General features: G+C 41.0%; 1 protein-coding gene across 1 annotated transcript; it reads right to left on the reverse strand.

Annotated features, from left to right (window-relative positions):
• Window positions 1-2412: 2412 nt before the first annotated feature.
• On the reverse strand, window positions 2413-4296 carry LOC127224986 (BUD13 homolog). Its single transcript, XM_051188249.1, has one exon. The coding sequence runs from the start codon at window positions 4294-4296 to the stop codon at window positions 2596-2598; it is 1701 nt and encodes a 566-aa protein (XP_051044206.1). The 3' UTR covers window positions 2413-2595.
• Window positions 4297-18709: the final 14413 nt, after the last annotated feature.

The raw sequence follows: 18709 nt of genomic DNA on the forward strand, positions 1-18709 counted from the left end.
CAACAATAAAACATATAACTAAGAAACTAAAAAGTAACCATGCAGTAGTTGTACATACCTTTATTCTCAGCATTGGGAAGCAGAGCAGATTGGTCTGAGTTGCAGACCTGCATTCTCTACAGAGACTTCTAGGACAGCCAAGGCTACACAGAAAGACCCTGTCTTGAACTGCCCCCTCCAAAGGGAAATGTAGTGCAGTTAAGGCTAACACTAGAGTCTATTTGCTCAGACGTGTGTGCTCCTACATTGCATGTAACATGCGGGTCTTCTTGGGTACAGACCTCAGACTCTCCAGCTGTTTCTAACAGTGGTGCTTGCTTATCTTTCACCATTACTGTTTAAAAGCTTTGGTTTCATTTCAGGTCTGTGCTTGGGTTGGACACTGTCCTTGTCCCAAGTTAATGTCACATTTGCAATTCTCCTGCCTCCTCCCCCCAAAACATTGGGCTATGATTCAAGGCTTTCTTTCTTTTCTTTTGGTTTGGTTTTGAGACAGTGTTTCTCTATGTAACAGTTCCGGGTGTCCTGGAACTCTTTGGAGACCAGGCTGTCCCGAATCTCATTGAGATACCCCTGCCTCTGTCACCCAAGTTCTGGGATTAAAGGTGAGCGCACCACTCCCTCACACCTCCCTTTCCAGACTCAGGTTCTTAAAAGAAATGTAACTGTACCCATTTCACAGATTGTTTCCAGCCAGGCCTCTTGAGTTCAAGAGAGAACAAGAGAGGGAAGATTTCACAGGAAACATTTCTTGTTGAGGGTTTTATGCAGCAAAGGTTCACCATAACAGGATGGAGATCCACTCTCTCCAGGTTACCCACTCCCAGGTAGAGTAGGATTCAGGGCAGCAGGGGTTGGGATTGGGTAGAATGGAAGCCACTCTTCATGTAGCTGGTCCACACTCCACCATGCTGCTGGGTGGAGCTGTGGCTGTGAGAGCAGCAGACAGAAAGTCAAATGGGAAAACCAGGTCCCCACCATCTGGTCAATGATTCTGACCCTGAGGTGATTTTTATGATTGGAGGAGCAAAGGCCTTTCTTAAGCTTTGGTCTGAAGAGTTCTCTTTCTGGATGCTTCCACAGAATCTCCTTACCTGAACCCCTCAGGATGAGCTACCAGGCGGTGCCCACTCTGGAGCAGCTGGCCATTCAAGGGCTGCTGGCAGATGAAGATTTGACCATGTTTGTTCTGGATGACCTGCCCATCTTTCTCTTTCCACCACTGTTTGAGCAGGCCTTCATTAATCGAAAAACAAAGGTTGTAAAGGCCATGGTAAAAACTTGGCCCTTCCCCTGCCTGCCTCTTGGGTCCCTGATAAAATATGTCAAAGTGGATAATTTCCAGGCTGTGCTGGATGGGATGGATTGGCTGACTAATGAGACTGTTTGGCCCAGGTGAGTGAGTCTGAGTTGGAGTTGAAGGGAAGGGTGGAATTCAAAGTAAATGTGGTGCAGGGAGGTTGAGATGTGAGATCTGTAAGATTATATCCCGTCATCTGAACCTCCTTCCTGTTTGACCCTCAGGCGGTGCAGACTACATGTGCTCAATCTGCACCAGACCGAGCATGGCTTCTGGGAAAGATGTGTAGGAACAAAGAATGGTTTCTCTCGACAGAAGAAGGAACCATTGGAGAAAGATTCCACATCAGAGGGGAAGAAGCAGCCATTGAAGGTGCTAGCTGAATATACCCTCATGTACCTCACTCTCAAGGACTACAATAGTTACTTCATGCAATGGCTCAAGCTGAGAAAATATACTGTGCCAAGCTATTTTTTTAACCTGGTTCCTAAAAAGAAAAGTATGGGGACAGAGAGCCATTGGACTTAGGACCTCTCTGAATCTTTAGCTACATAGAGTTGGTTGGAAGCCATGTGGTGTGGGTGCTGGGCCTTGTGTCCTCAGTAAGACCAGTCTGCTCTTAACACCCTTGTCTTCTTTCCAGCTGCAAAATGGTCAGTGACAGCATCTCATTATGTGACATGGAATGACTTGGAACTCCATGTAGAAACCTCTAGCCTTGAACACATAGTTTGGCTAGTTTTTGTATATAGAACATTGAAATTAAAGGAGTATGTAATCATGGTTGACTAATTATTTGTCTTTCTTTTTTGATGTTTTTGTTTGCCTAGAATAGACCCAAAGAAGTGGCAGTGCTGTTTTTACCTCTTGATATAAGTGTGAGTCATCATCCTATATCATATCCCAGTCCTTTTTAGAAAATAGGGATTACTCAGTAGTTTTTTTTTTAAAAAAAAAAAAAAACAAAATAAATATGTGTTTATTTTTAAAAAGAAAAAGAAAAGCATTGGCTAGGAACAAACCCTGGGATAAAGAAGTCACTTGTGTTCTGCCGAAGCCAGCCATAGACAACATGGACACAGCCAAAGTTAGGGCCTCGTCCAAAAGTCAGAACTGACAGCGAGTTGAGGTCTGTCTGTTAGCAAGACAACCATTAGAGCTGAAGTCAGGCTGTCTGTGCTACCACCACCACAGAGCCTTGAAGAAGTTACATGTCCTCAACACTCCACTTGTAGGCTAGCTCCTCCACAGCTTTCTTGCTGCCAAGTCTGGCAAATTGCTTCTGTTCAAAGCCATTAGATCTGTTCAAAGCCATTAGATCTGTCCACTCCATCCCAGCGGTATCCAGGCCAGATACTGAATCTATTGGGAGGAGGTGAAGGCCCACTGTAGCGAGGTCTCACTTTCTTATGCTTGTTCTCCTTAGCCTTGTTCTTCTTAATGAAGTTGGCCATCGGGTCCCCTTCTCTTTCTTGCTCTCTTAACATCCGATCCAGATCTTCATCATCGATATAGCGGGCCAGAGGCTTCTGCATCTCCTTCATTGCATCCTCAACATTCTGCTGCTGTTGCCGGCTCTGGGCAAGCCCTTTCCCCCACTGTGCATATAGCTCATCTCGCTCTGAGTCCTTCTCTGCTTTTCTCCTCTGTTCCCGGAGCTCCAGCTTCAAATTCCTCTTCCGACCTGACTTGTCTCGAAATACAGTTTCAGCGAATGTGATGTCTTGGTCCTGTTTCTTGAGCTCTTGCTGCTCCTGCTGAACATCAGTAACCAACCCAGTTTTCGCTCCGGAATACATGTGTGCAGTCTTCTTCCCAGGACGGGGACTCCTTCGAGGAGGAGAGAGATCAGAATCAGAAGATTTGGTTCTCTGTCTTCTCCGGGGTGGAGAGAGGTCAGAGTCAGAGCTCTGACGTCTCTGTCTATTCCGTGGTGGTGATAGATCTGAATCAGAATCCTGGTGTCCTGAATTTTGTTTTTGGCGTGGAGGAGAAAGATCTGAATCGGAGGCTTTTTGGCAGACACCTTTAGGATCAAGCTGCTTCTTAGCTCCAACATGAGCTTTTGCTTGCCGTTTCCGTGGAGAAAGGTCTGAGTCACGGCCATACTTGCTGTTCTTGGAGACTGATGGGTGAGAGGATCCCTGGCTCCTCTGGTGTACAGTCTTGTTACAGGATCTTTCTGTAGCTTTACTACTTTTGGTTCTGGGCAGTTCCAAATCAGGGGAGTCATGATGTGGCCTCCTGAGATGCTGTGGGTCTGAAGCATCAACAGTTCTCCTATGGTGGGCTGTGTCTGGGGAGTGATTATGGGCCCTGCTGGGGGAAGAGATACCTGAGGAACCATGGTGACCTCTCCTAGGAGATACACCTGAAAAATTATGATGAGACTTCCTGAGGGGAGAAGCATCTGAGTCATGGCGGACCCTTCTGGGAGGAGATGTGTTTGAGTCATGATGGGCTCGCCTTGGAGGAGAGGGATCCGGGGTATCATGACGGGTCCTTCTGGGAGGAGACGGATCTGGGGTATCATGACGGGCCCTCCTAGGAGGAGATGGATTTGGTGTATCATGACGGGTCCTCCTGGAAGGAGATGGATCTGGGGTGTCATGACGGGCCCTCCTAGGAGGAGATGGATCTTGGTCATCATGATGGAAATGTCCATCTTCACTGTGGTCTCCCAGAAGCTTCCATTTGGCACTGGAGCGGAAGGCCTCCATCTGCTTTACCTCTTCTGGACGTTCATCCACAAACTCAGCCACCACAGGCAAATCTCCATCTTCTTCCTCTTCTTTTTCCGGCTTAGTGGTAGAGATAGCTGCCCAGCCCACATCATCATCAACAATCTGCATTCCCTTGCCACCCGTGCCTCCCGGCTCCGGCCGTTTTTTGTGCCGCTTCCGAACAGACTCTGGACCTCCTTCGGAGCTGGCATCTGCCGCAGATAAGTAACACTTCAGATACTCAGCTTTGGAGAGCAGCGGAACTGCCGCCATGGCAGCGGCGAGGCTACTCTGTAGTTCTTGCATGGCCTGTAACTCTTTATGTAACTCAAACTCAAGAGATCCTCTTGCCTTTCTCTTCGAGATTGTAGGATTAAAAGTACATAGAACAATGCCTGGCTCAGGTCCCAGTCTTGATTTCATTTCTTCTAGTCAGAGTGCTGGCTAGTCTTCTGAAACCATCTTTTGACAGAGAACCAGGCCTGTCTCCCTGATAGGCACAGTTTTTGTTTATGTCTTTTGGTTTTTTGATATTGGGTTTCTTGTGTAGCTCTGGCTGTCTTCCTGGCTTGCCTGAAACTCACAGATCTGCCTGCATCCTCTACCTCCCAAATACTGGGATTAAAGGCTTGAGCCACCAGTGCCAGGAGCATTGGCTCAAAACAGTAATACTAGCAGAATAAGCCTAAGGCAGGAATTTTAATTGTATATTTGACCAATATAGTACTGATCACGAGTTAGCCATATAGAATCTCCTAAGTAAGCATGTGCTTCAGGGAAATGAGGAAGGCATTGTGTTTTTAAGATCACCGAATTTGTTGAGCTGCAGAGGCTCATCATAGACACAGATGCAAGCACCCTCTGGGAAAATTCACCCTTGGCCCAGAATCTGAAGGTTTAAGTGTTCCAAAGAATACGATGTCATTAATAAAGTCGCTATCACACAAGGTCTTAGTCCCCTCTAGACAGTTAGCAAGAGTGAGAGATGACAATATCAGAAACACAAAAGTTCTGCCTAAGCAGAGGGGAAGGGAAAAGGTTGAGTCCTCCAAGGAAGTACCAAACTTCTGAGCCAGTCCTGCAAAGCCAGTCCACAGACATCACCGCCCTCTTTTTTTTTTTTTTTTTTTTTTTTTTTTTCCCAGATAGGGTTTCTTTATATAGCCATGGCTATTCTGGAACTAGCTCTGTAGACCAGGCTGGCCTTGAACTCAGAGATCTGCCTGCCTCTGCCTCTCGAGTTTTGATTAATGGCATGTGTCACCACCACACGGCTGCAAATGCCCACCTCTGAACCCCTGAAAGTAGAGCTAAGTAGGGTGAGCAGTTAGCATAGGGTATTCTCACAAAGAAGAAAAGACAATGACTGGGGATGAGGGTGACTGAGGTGGAAACAGCAAGCAGAGATCAGTCCTCTGGTTTGAGAGAAGCAGCCTAGTAAATTTGAGGGGAAATGAATGCAATCTCAGTTTGAGGGAAACTTAGCCATGTGTTAAGCACAAATATATTGATTGAATAGTATATTTTCCCCCATTTAGAGACAGTGAATATTACTCATACAGAAATTATAGCCTACTATGCTATAAATATAAATATAATGCACACAAGTTATTGGACCCCCAAACACCCTTGCTTAAATGTACCGTCTTAGAAAACTGCAGTGATAGAACATTGACTATAGTATTTTTACTTTATAACAGCAGTGTAACTTATTATTTTTACCTCTGTATAAGCATTATTTTTGTTTCTTGCTTAGGATATCCACAATTCTGCTTGGGAGTTCTAACACAAACCTCTGTATGATAGGTAGAATCCATCCACAGTATAAACCACCAATAGCTAAGAAATGCTTCTTAGATTAACACCTATGTGATACTCAAATCCTAAAAACCAAAATATATGTTCTTTTAGTATTCTGATGAAATATTCACCAATTTTGGGCATATTTGGTACCCTAAATGTAGAAGGCTTGCATTACTAAAAGTATGTTCTTTGTCTACCACAACCATCCAATCCTTACTTACTTTTCAAATATGAAGGTATTGTGTATTTATCATAATGGGAGAGAATATTGCATCAGATAAGAAAGATATTTTTAAATGAAAACACACAGAATCAAAATTTGTTAGATACAAATAAAGTACTATTTATCAGGAAATGTAGGCCACCAAATCGTTAAATTAGAGGGGTGGGTTAAATAACTGACATCAGCTCAAGTATTTTGAGCAAAGAGCAGAGCACATGAATTTAGAAGCATACTGGAGAAAGGACCTATGGAGGACACACTAACTATGAGAGTGAAAAAAATCAGTGAACCCAAAACTGGCTTGTGTATCTCCTAAAATAAAAGACCCAGATAACTGGGGTTCAAGCTTTAAGCTGAAGATCAGAGATTAAAGCACCCAAGTCAGTAGATCTTACCACTACCCAGCTGAAATGGCAATCCTGTCTCCACAAATCTTCAGAGGCAAGGAGTTCTGAATTCCTGTCTCCTTTTATTCCTTTCTACACCCAGTTGTATCACTCATGTTCCCACATCCCTAGTGCTAGGATTAAAGGCATGTAATCCCAAGAGCTAGGATTAAAGGTGTGAGCTCTGTCTTGTGTAGGTCAGGGTGGCTTTGAACTCAGAGAGATCCATGTGCCTGTCTCCCGAGTCCTGGGATTAAAGGTGTGTACCACCATTGCCTAGTTTCTATAGTTAACTAGTGTGGTTGACCCAGCATCCAGAACAGCTTCAAGGCTCCTGGCTGAGATGATCCAGTCTCATGGACTACTCCAACCAAGACTAAACTGTTATCCTGATTATCTCAAGGTTCCCCAAATTGTGCCAGCACCCAAGACAACAGGAAACTGTCTAGAGAAAACCATATCCACATTCCCAAAAGATGGGTTATGGATGTTTGTCATTATTTAAAGGGGTCTATTGCAAGTTGTTGGTCATAGTCAGGTAAAAAGCTAAATGAAAGAATTAAATTAAAATATCTCTTTTTAAAGGGAAAAAGGGGGCATATGGTATAGGAATGATAGGAACAGGGTAGATTATTGAATCTATTTTAATCCATAAAAGGAAGTAGTAATTGTAGCACCCACACTCTAATCTGATCTAATGGGGTGAAGGCCTAGAGATTAAATAAAAGACATCAGGTCATTCATGCAGCAGGAATGCTGGAATGCGAATGCTGTTTGTTGAGGGCAAGGAGTGGGCTCATATACTGACTTACAGCACAGTGGAAAATAATCAAGGGTCAAGCAAGCAAGTTCTCGAGCTTAGTTCCTCCCCATCTCAGGTTTGCTTAAGGTGCCTCGGGGGTCCATGTAGGGCCCTACAATTAAAGTCAAAGTATTTTACATTGGAATGGATTTTGGTTTACTGACACAAATTTAAGGTCATTTTCATTATACTGTAGATATGTTTCTACTTTTGTTGGAGGTATTGTGTATATGCAACTCATTTAAAGATGTAATATAAAAATACAGGTTAGTAGTTTCTCACCTGTAATAAACTTATAGTCATATTAGGTATTTTCAAAGTTAAACAGATTCATTTAGATAGATGGCCTTCAATCACTTCAAAGACTTACAGAATAAGGCATTTAAAATGTTTTAATAACATAAGGCTTTTCTTGACAGTGAGACACATCTGCTCCTGTCAGCATCAACTTACTTCAGAGATGATGGGCATTGAAGAAACTCCATATGGAGTTTACTTTCTTTGTGGCAAAAGCTAGTAATTTGGAGAAAACAAAACAAAACAACAAAATTCTCTGGCCTCAATTGCTGACAGTATACTGTTCAAACTTGACCAGCAGAACATAAAAGAAAGCAAGTGTCAGATTTCGCATTGACAAGGTAGGATAGTCCTTCAAAATACCCTGCTTCTTAAAAAAAAATAAAATCCAATATGCTAGGCCTGTAGGCCAAAGATGGATGCTCCAACATTGCAGAAGAATGTTGGATGACTGTCCAGGCAGACAGATGTTCATGTTATTAGGTAGCATTATACCCTTCTGGGGTCTTTGATGGAGTTAGAGACTAAATAGCTAGACTTAAAAGTGTTCCTTAGTATAAAACTTTAATCTTACAAAAGAAGGATAAATAATAAAATATTTTCTCTTATATGGTGAAGTAAAAATGGACTGGATATTGTCACTGTAATTCTTATTTGCTGTTTTTATTGTATATAACTTTTCTATGTTAAAACCTTCCTTTTTAATTAGACAAACAGGGGGAAATGCTGTGGAACAATCTCTGTACTCTGTAAATATGTATTACTTTCGTTGGCTAATAAAGAGCTGACTGGTCAATAGCTGGGCAAGAAAAGTTTGGATAGGAGAGCCAGGCTAGGAGGACACTGGGAAGAAGAAAGGAAGAGTCTCAGCAGTTCCAAAGGGATGTGGAGAGAAGCAAGATAAACATGTCATGCTGAAAGAAGGTACTACCTCATGGTGGATGGTAGATGAGACATATGGGTTAATTTAAGACGTAAGAGCCAGTTAGTAACAAGCCTAAGCTATGGCTGAGCATTTATAATTAATGTTAAGACTCTGTGTGGTTATTTGGGAGCAGCTGGCAGGACAGAAGCTTCTCCCTGTAGAGGAAAAGCTTATAGGTCGCTGTCAAGTCAGGGTAGGGCCTGGAGGGAGTAACTGAAGCAGACAATATGAAGGGATGCTGATCACTTGCTTGCTTTCTGGATTTTGCTCACCTTGCTTTCTTATGCAACTCAGGACCACCTACCCAGGGTGGCAGTGTTGACAGTGGACTGGACCCTCACACATCACTAATAATCAAGAAAGCACCCCACAAGCCAGCCTATAGGCCAATCTGATGGTGACTCTGGATTGTGTCAAAAACAAACAAACAAACAAACAAACACAACAACAAAACAAGCAACAACAAAAACCCAACCAGGATGGTGTTATTGGTGGTCATACATTGGTTTCCTACCACTACCACTGTTCCCTGCCTTCTGCCTGGGAATCAGAAAGACTGGCTGCAGATGCTGGCTGTGAAGCTGGGAAGCCTCCGGATATCCTCAGAAAGCCTCCTTTCTGCCGCATGGACTGATCCCCTTCTTCATAGACCTCAGCATGCTGCCTGTCTCTGGTGCCAGGGCCTGAAAGAACCCCTGCTATGCTGTCATTTTATGTCTATCCATGCTATTAATAGTTTTATAATAAACTTCTTACTCTGCAGTAATCCATCTCAGCATCCTTTCACCTCAAGCTTTTAATAAGGACCATTGGATGAAAGCTGTAAAGGGATATGGACAAATGAAACAGACCTCAATGCCAGTGTTGAAAATTTGCTCAGACTGAGATGTGAGAGAAAAGTCAACGTCAGTTTTATCCAAGCCCCTGAATTCTTACAGGGTCTGTTTGTTAGCGCATCCCTGTCACTGCTTCAAGTATTTATTGAATTTGAATTCTAACATTAAAACTTAAATTTTCTTCCAGTTTTCCTTGCCATTTCTGTAATTTCTAGTGCATCTTTTTAGTAAAAAAAAAAACCTAGGTTTTGTTTTTTAAAGATAGAGTTTCTATGTGTAGTTCTGTCTGTCCCATAGACCAGGTTGACCCCAAAATCTGCCTCTAGAATGCTGGGATTAAAGGCATGCACCACACTCTTTCCAGCTCCAAAACCTGTTTTTAATGAACTATGCTAATGATTGTTATGAGTAATTTTCCCACTGGCCTGGTCCCAGAGCCGTGCCAGCCCCGAATAACACGCAGAGACGTTGTATTAGATATAATGCCGTTGGCCTGTTATTAGCATTACTTGTTAGCTAGCTCTGTCTTAAATATTAACCCATTTCTATTAATCTAAGTATTTCCATGTGGTTGTATCTTACTGGAGAGAGGGCCCAACATTCTGCTCTCGGTCCTACATTTTAAATCTCCTCCCTACTTCTTCCTCTCTCCTCCTTGTCTCCTAGTCCCACCTATCTTCTTTTCCTATTGGCCAACAGTGCTTTTATTCATTAACCAATATGAGAAACATATTTACAGAAAGACATCTCCCATCAAATGATACTTTACATTCTATAGCTGATAACTCTAACTCACAGTGGCTTGTTTTCTCTTAAAAACAATTATGAATGCTTGTTGTCTGAGTGAACTTTTAGAAACTCTAAGATGGCTAACCTGAATATATTGCCCCTCACAGTGAAATTTATATATTATGCTCTGGGGCAACACTTATCGAGAACTTTAATTCCTTGGCATAGTTTTACCTACTGCATTGAAGAAAAACAAATCTGAATTTCAGTCTTGTATTCTCATGGTGAGACTCATTAGGATAACTTTTGTGTCTATTCGGCCATGTCTCTCAGGTTTAGGGTTTTTTTTTTTTTGTTTGTTTGTTTGTTTGTTTGGTTGGTTGGTTTTTTTCTTCTTCCTCATTTGGGAAAGTGCTTCTGAATCCTTTTGTAAAAAAATTAAATTATACAGTTACTTTATAGCCCAGGGCCTAGGCTCAAAGCCTTCTCCCCTTTCATTTCTCAGGAGTGTACCCACCTCTCTGGCCATCTACTACTGATCTAGACTGGATCTAGAGTTGGAAAACTATCAGATACTTAAGGATCTCAAGGGAAGATTGATGCTGGGATCTAAGTCCCACCAGCTGCTTCTGTTGCAATTTTATGTCTAATCTCTAGGTTCAAGCCTTTCACTGGTGTTCCAGAGGGCAGGGATCTGAGAGAGGGTACTTGATTATGTTATTTCTGGTATCCCTCTTATACAGTTTGGTTTTTTTTTTTTTTTTTTTTTTTTTTTTGGGCTCATGTTGCCTTTGGTCATGGGCAGAGCTCTGATGTCATCATTGGGTGTCACTGTGCCTTTGTCAAGAATTGCCTGCCACTACTTCTTGGGGGTAGCCTGGGTACTGGCTCTTCAGTTATTTTGGGCTTCATGAAAATCCCCTCTACCACCTGCACACTGTTTTCACATGTCTTGTACTTCAAAACATCAGAGAAGGGATGCTTTATACCAAACAAACGATGCTCTTGAGCAGGAAGCCGAAAGGAAATGAAGTCTTGGTGAAGTGGATGAGAGATTCAGGGGAACTGGCTATTCTTTCAGAACTGGTAGGTGTTTGATCTACCGTGAAGGGTACTCGAAGAGAGAAACGCTAATTATTTTCTCCAGGGCAACTGACCCATTAGAGTCCTTGTGACAAATTGACTGCTTTAGTTTCCCAAATTCCTCTTTCAGCAATATTGTCCAGTGCTGTCTGGAAGTGGGCTCTCTGCCATGCACACTCTGTAAAGATTATACAGAGAAGCATCTCTCAGATGAGAACCTAGCTGTGCTCAGTAGCTAGGGCAGGGCAGATCCAGGGGCCAAGAGTACTGGAAAGTATGAGAGTCAGCAGAGGTGTGATGGCTGTAGGGAACAGCATAATAGAAGAGAAAAATTCAAAACATCAAGTATGGAAGAAAGAGTTCCTCCCTGGTAGTGGCACCTGAGTAAGGAGGTTCAGGGCAGCCCTAGCGTTGTGAGAAATATATAATGTAAAGCTAGAAAAATGGCAGTTCTGAAACTTTAGTTATGCAGAGTTAGGTTTTAAAATCCTTCATAAACATGTAATATTTTAAGTACCAATAAATTGTAATGATAGGTTTGAAAAATGAGATCCAGTTGAGGAGAAGCATCTTGAAGGAAAGGCACATAGAGGGTATCTACAAATTGAAAATGGCAGCCGTTGACCCTGTTCTATTTATGAAACTTTGGTTAAAACTAGGATTTAGCTCTGTGTGGTTTGACTTGAATGTGGAAACTTCAATATGGAAGGAAAGGATCATCTAGGCCAGGATGCTTCTATCTTTGCTGCTTTTGTTTTAATCCAGGCAAACCTGGCTCTGCCCCTTGGGAATCTGGCACAGCTCTTGCCACCCTTCTGTATACAGCAGGCATATGCACCCTTCTGTATACAGTAGGCATATGCACCCTGGGCCCTTCAAGAGGAAAATTCTACCGGCTTCTGCTCTCTTTCCCTGCTGTTCATCTGAAGGGGCAGACAGGACTTTCCTCTCTCTGTCTCTCTGTTCTCTCTCCCCCTCCCTTCCCTGTCCCCCAGTAAGTTCTGCCTGATGGTGTGTTTGTCCATTGCCTGTCATGGGATCTGCCACAATCCCACTTTGAGCCATATTCTTAACATTGTTAGCATCAAAGGTAATTTTTGGCACTTAATGGTGGGTTTTGGAAGCGTAAATGCAAAGTCTAACTATTTGTTTTTGGAACAACAGAGATTTTTAAGAGATTAAATAAAGAACTTATACAAGGAAATGTAGAGGGCAAGAGGTTCATGTGGTTATAGATAAGCATCAGAGAAGCCAGAAATCCTAAATGTGCAGGCTTTTCTCTCCAATAGAAGTGATTCCTGTTATACCCAGAAGGCTGGAGTGGATGTTGTTTACAGCTTGGTGATCTTTTGCTATTCTGTAGAGTCAGCCTCCATACCTGAATCCCCCAGATTCTGGGCGGGGCAGTAGTGGCACATGCCTTTAATCCCAGCGTGGGGGGGGGGTGCAGAGACTGCAGATCTGAGTTCCAGGCCAGCCTGGTCTACAGAAGGGCTTTTAAGACTGCTATGGCTATACAGGAAAACCCTGTCTCAACAAACAAACACGAAAAAAGGAAAAAAAAAAAAAAAAAAAAAAAAAAAACCAAATAGTTCTATATCTATCCAGAAATTAAATTTGTTTCAGGTAAGCTGGCAGAGCAGAGACTTCCTCTGTGTGAACCCATGAAAGAAAAAGCTAAAGTAAACAAGAACACAAAATGCACAGAAACCAAGCTTTATCCCAAAGAGAGAACCAGAGGGAGAACCTCAGAAATCCATGACAAAGTCAGAGTGAAAGGAATCCTTCAACTACAGACATAAGCCTCAACTTCACCACCCTCTGCTGGGTGGGGGACTCAGAACCCGCTACAACATGTGAAAAAGATTGTCCAGTTCCATTTGCAGCAGAGGGAACAGGCAAATCCAACTATCAAAATCTTGGCTGAGTGCTTCAGAACTTTTGAGAAGCTAATTCTGAAATATATAAGAAATATCATAGGTCTAAAATAAACAGCACAACTTTGAAAAGAAAGGCAAATTTGGAGAGCATCCACTGCAGATTTCCCGGCTTATTGCAAGGTCACAGTAAGGAAGGCAACACGAGACTACCAAAAGGACAGATCCACTTATCAGTGGAATAAAACAGAAAGCTTGAAATAAATTCAAACATGCTTAGTGAGTTTTGGACAGAGAGTCTAGCACTGCAATGGAAAAATGGCTATATTTCCACCAAATGGTGGAAATTGGTACATATGAATGCAAACTCACCTAATCCCTCACTCAATTAACCCCAAATGAATAAGAAAAATAAATAAATAAAATATAACTAAAAGCAAAGCCTTAAACCATAAGCTATAAGACACCATAAAAGCAAACTTATAGTATGATGGGTTTGACAAAGATCATTAGATGTACCATAAAAACATAACTTATAAGAGAAAACTTGATAAACTGGACTTTACATTAAAATCTTGCCTTAAAAAGATTGTATTTAAAGAAATCAGGTGGGCATGGGGGATGGCACACACCTTTCTTTAGTCCCACCACTCAGGAGGCAGAGGCAAAGGCAGACGAATCTCAGAGGTCAAGGCCACGTTGGTCTACAGAGTCAGTCCTAGGACAGTTCAATACAGAGAAACCCTGCTTTGAAAAATAAACAACTAGATAAATAGATGAATAAACACTTGGAAATGACATTTGAGCCAGGCTGTGGTGGTGCACTCCTGTAATCCCAGCACTCAGGAGGCAGAGGCAGGTGGATCTCCGAGTTCCAGGTCAGCCTGGTTTACAGAGCAAGTTGCAAGATAGCAGGCTACACAAAGAAACTTGTCTCATCACAAAAATAGAAACACTATGAAAGGTCAAAACATTATTCCTGTCTCCTACCCCCAAACTTGCCAGTCCTATAGAAATGTTCTCCAGGGGCTGGAGAATAGCTCAGATTGAGCTGCTCTTCCAGAGGTCCTGAGTTCAATTCCCAGCAACCACATGGTGGCTCACAACCATTTATAATGAGATCTGGTGCCCTCTTCTGGTGTGCAGACATGCATGTAGGCAAAATACTGTATACATAATAAATAAATAAATAAATAAATAAATAAATAAATAAATAAATCCTTTAGAGAGAGAGAGAGAGAGAGAAATGTTCTCCAGTGAGAATTACCTAGACAACCATAAGAGAATTTAAAGAAGATACAAAGAAACAGCTCAAATAATTTTAAGAGAATGAATACCTGAGGGATGCCCCCCAAAAAATACAAATGTAAGGCTGGATGAAATTACAAAGGGAACCCTAGATTTAAAAGAACCCAACTTCAGCAAAGAGATAGAAATGCTGGAGAATTTAAGCTGACATGAAGAATAAAAAAATTCAGTAACCCTAGAAAACTCTAGAGAATACCTTACAAGTAAGATGAATCAAGTAGAGAATAGACTATCAGCACTTGAGGACAAAGCAGAGGAATTAGATCAAACAAGCAGAGAGTATGAAAACAATTAAAAGTCACTACAAAACAAAACAACAAAAACCAGCAACCAACAACTAACATTCAGGAAGTATGGGACACCATGAAAAGACCAAATCTTCAAATTATAGGCATAGAGAGCAAGAAGAGTCTTAGACCAATGCCGTAGACCAGATCTTCTACAAGATCATAGAGGAAAACTTTCCTAAACTAAGTAAACATATAGCCATACAGATACAAGAAGCATACAGGGTTCCAAACACACAAAGTCAGAAAAGAAACTCCCCATAGCATTCCATAGTTAAAACACCTAATATACAGAACATAGAGAGATTATCGAAATGTGCTAAAGAAAAACAAATTAATTCTCATTTAAGGAAAACTCACCAGAATGACAGCTCATTTCTCATTGGGAATTATAAAAGTCAGAAGCACCTGAAGCAATGTATTACATGTCCTCAAAAACCATGGCTGCAAAACTACTGCACCCAGCAAAACCATCTGTCACTGTGGAAGAAGAAAGAAAAAATATTCATCATCTAAAAAGGCTGAAAGAATTCACATCTATCAGAAAAACCCTAGAGAGACTATTGTAAGCAAATACCATGGACTGAAGAAAGGAATAGACACATCCACACAACTAAAGAAAACAAAACAAAACAAAGAACAAACAAAGCTGTAATCATTGAAACACAACACAAAGTCTGGCTAAACACAAACAGGAAAAAAAACTGACAAAATACTGCAACCAGAACATACCTTTAAATAATAATTTTAAACACCAAAGGCCTCAATTCTCTAATTAAAAGGCACAGGCTGGCTGAAAGGAATGAAATCCTTTGTCTATAAGAAATTCTGTTGTCTATAAGAAACTCAGCTTTGAAAGATAGCTGCCACCTTAAAGAGAAAGGATGGGAAAGAGAGATATACTAAATGAGAACAGGACAGTCTGTGTTTCTGTGTAATGTCTGACAAATGGACTGAAGTGTGTGTGTTTGACATGTTCTTCAAATACTGAATGGCTGTAGTTGCATGTACGCTATGCATCTTTGGGACTTTGGTTTTCTTCTACTGTTTACAAATCTGTTTTTCTTTCAATATCATACCGTTTTAATTAGTATGACTCTGTAATAGATCTTAAAATCTAGAATGGCAATCCCTCCAGTATTGTTCGTTTTGCTCACCATCATGCTAGCTATCCAGGGTCTTTTGTAGTTATATATGAATTTTAGGATAAGGATTTTTCCTCCTACTTCTGAGAAGAATGTGATGGAGATTTTTGCCTGGGATTGCATCGTATCTGTAAATAGCTTTGGGTAGGATGGCCATTTTCGTAATAATGAATCTACCAATCCACATGCATGTGAGGTGTTTCCATTTTCTAGTGTCATGCTCTTTCTCCAATGATTCAAGATTTTCATTGTAGAGGTCTTTAATATTTTTAGGTAGTTTTATTCCCAGAATTAGATTTCCTTTGAGGCTATTGTGAATGGGAGCGTCCAAGATCTCTTTCTTCGTGTTTGTTGGTAGTGAATAGAAAACCTTTTGATTATTCGCAGTTAATGCAATATCCTGTCATTTTGCTGAAATTGTTGATCATTTCTAGAAATGTTCCTGTAGAATTTTGGAGACCTTTTATGTATAATATATCACCTGTAAACAGAGATAGTTTGACTTTTTCCCCTATTTGTATCTCTTTAGTTTCCTTCTATTTCCTTATTGTTCTACCTAGTGCTTGGGCATAGTGGACAGCCTGTCTCATTCCTGACTTCAGTGGGATTTCTTCAAGTGTTTCTCCAATTAAGCTAAGTTGGTGGTTTGGTCATACATATCCATCATGTTGAGGGGTGTTCCATTCAGTCCTGCTATCCAGGACTTTTATCAAGAAGGCATGTTGAGTCTTGTCAAAGGCATTCTTCAACTATATAGATGATCAAGTGGCATTTGTCTTTAAGTCCATTTATGTAAATATTATATTTATTGACTTGCATAATTTAACTATTCCTGCTTCTCTGGGATAAAGCCAAGTGGATTGTGGGGGGTTAATCCTATTGATAACATTCTTGTGTTCAGTTTATAAGCACTTTAGTGAGGATTCTAAATCTATTGTATTCAGGGATATTGGCCTATAGTTCTCTTTCTTTTGTTGTTGTGTCTTTACTTGGCTTGGGTATGAGAATAATATTGGCTTTGTAGAAAAAAATTTGGGAGTTATCCTGTTTCTATTGATTTGAATAATTTAAGAAGCATTGGCTGTAAATCATCTTTGAAATTTGAATAGAACTTTGTGATGAACAGTTTGGCCTTGGGTTTCTCTATTACCATTTCAACCTCCTAAGTTGCTATGTTTATGTTATTGATTTCTTCTTGACTTAACTTTGGTGGTCTGAATAAATCTAGAAATTTGTTCACTTTTACATTTTCTAAATTAATGGATTATAGGTTTTTTTTTTTTTAAAAAAAAGCATTCTCTTATAATATTTGAATTTCTTTTGCATCTATTGTAAAGTTTCACTTTTTATTTATATTTCTATTACCTTGAGTCATCTCTTTATTTTGGTTACTTGGGCCAAGAGTTTGTTAATCTTGTTTATCTTCTCAAAGAACCAGCTTTTAGATTCATCAATTCTTTGTATTTTTGTCTAACAAAACCATAATACAAGACATGAGAAATTCCCTTTCCAGTGGAGCTCTGAAACATCTACTCACTCCTAACAGGGTACCAATGTCAGGCCAAAGAAATGAGTTCACTTAAGCTTAGCTTCCTGAGTTTATTGGGGTCACCTCCAAAAGTGCTGCCTGGGAGATTTGCTCTTTGCCACAGGTAACACTGTATTTCTCCATCTTGGAAGAAGATTGAAATTCAAAGCCTGGCGTGTGGTTTACTAAATGATATTGTTTTCACACTATTAAAAGTAGAAAGGTAAGTAGACCCATAGTAAACTGGTATGCATCCTCTAATGGCAACTTCCCAGGTATCTGGACAGATGCTAATATACATTGTGCTCTGCTGCCACCTGTTGGTCACCTAGGAAAAGAGACAAAAGCTTTTATAGGATGAATACCTGAACCGGTAAACAAAACAAAGCAATACTGCCACTCAGCACTTTATCTGCTCTGGTTTCTTATTGGGTTTTTTTTTTTTTTTTTTCTGTTTGCTTTTGTTTTTCCTGAGGCTTATCACATTATATCTTCTCTCCTAAACCCATAATGCAGATAGACCCATGTCTATTGCCATGCACAAAACTCAAGTCCAAATCTATCAAAGACCTCAACATAAATCCAGCCACACTGAACCTCTTAGAAGAGAAAGTGGGAGGTACCCTTGAACAAATTGATACAGGAGACTGTTTCCTGAACATAACTCCAGTAGCACAGACACTGAGATCAACAATTAATAAATGGGACCTCCTCAAACTGAGAAGCTTCTGTAAGGCAAAGGACACAGTTGACAAGACCAAACAGCAGCCCACAGACTTGGAAAAGATCTTAACCAACCCTACATTTGACAGAGGTTTGATCTCCAAACTATACAAAGAACTCAAGAAACTAGTCAACAAAACACCAAACAACCCTATTTTAAAAATGGGGTACAGAACTGAAGAGAGAACTCTCAATAGAGGAAATCAAAAAGGCCGAAAGACACTTAAGAAAGTGCTCAATGTCCTTAGCCATCAGAGAAATGCAAATCAAAATAACTTTGAGATACCATCTTATTCCTGTCAGAATGGCTAAAATTAGAAACACCAATGACAAGTTATGCTGGAGAGGATGCGGAGAAAGGGGAACACTCCCCCACTGCTGGTGGGAGTGCAAACTCATACAGCCATTTTGGAGATCAGTATGGCGGTTCCTCAGGACAATGGGAAACAGTCTACCACAGGGCCTGGCAATTCCACTCTTAGTCATATGCCCAAATGATCCACATTTATGCAACAAGAACATCTGTTCAACTATGTTCATAGCAGAATTATTTGTAATAGCAAGCACCTGGAAGCAACCTAGATGCCCCTCAGCTGAAGAATGGATAAAGAAGATGTGGCACATTTACATAATGGAATATTACTCTGTGGGGAAAAAACAATGGTATCTTGAAATTTGCAGGCAAGTGGGTGGTACTTGAAGAAACCATCCTGAATGAGGTAACCCAGTCACAA

This window comes from Phodopus roborovskii, unplaced genomic scaffold (genome assembly GCF_943737965.1).
Source record: "Phodopus roborovskii unplaced genomic scaffold, PHOROB, whole genome shotgun sequence".
Lineage (NCBI taxonomy): Eukaryota > Metazoa > Chordata > Mammalia > Rodentia > Cricetidae > Phodopus > Phodopus roborovskii.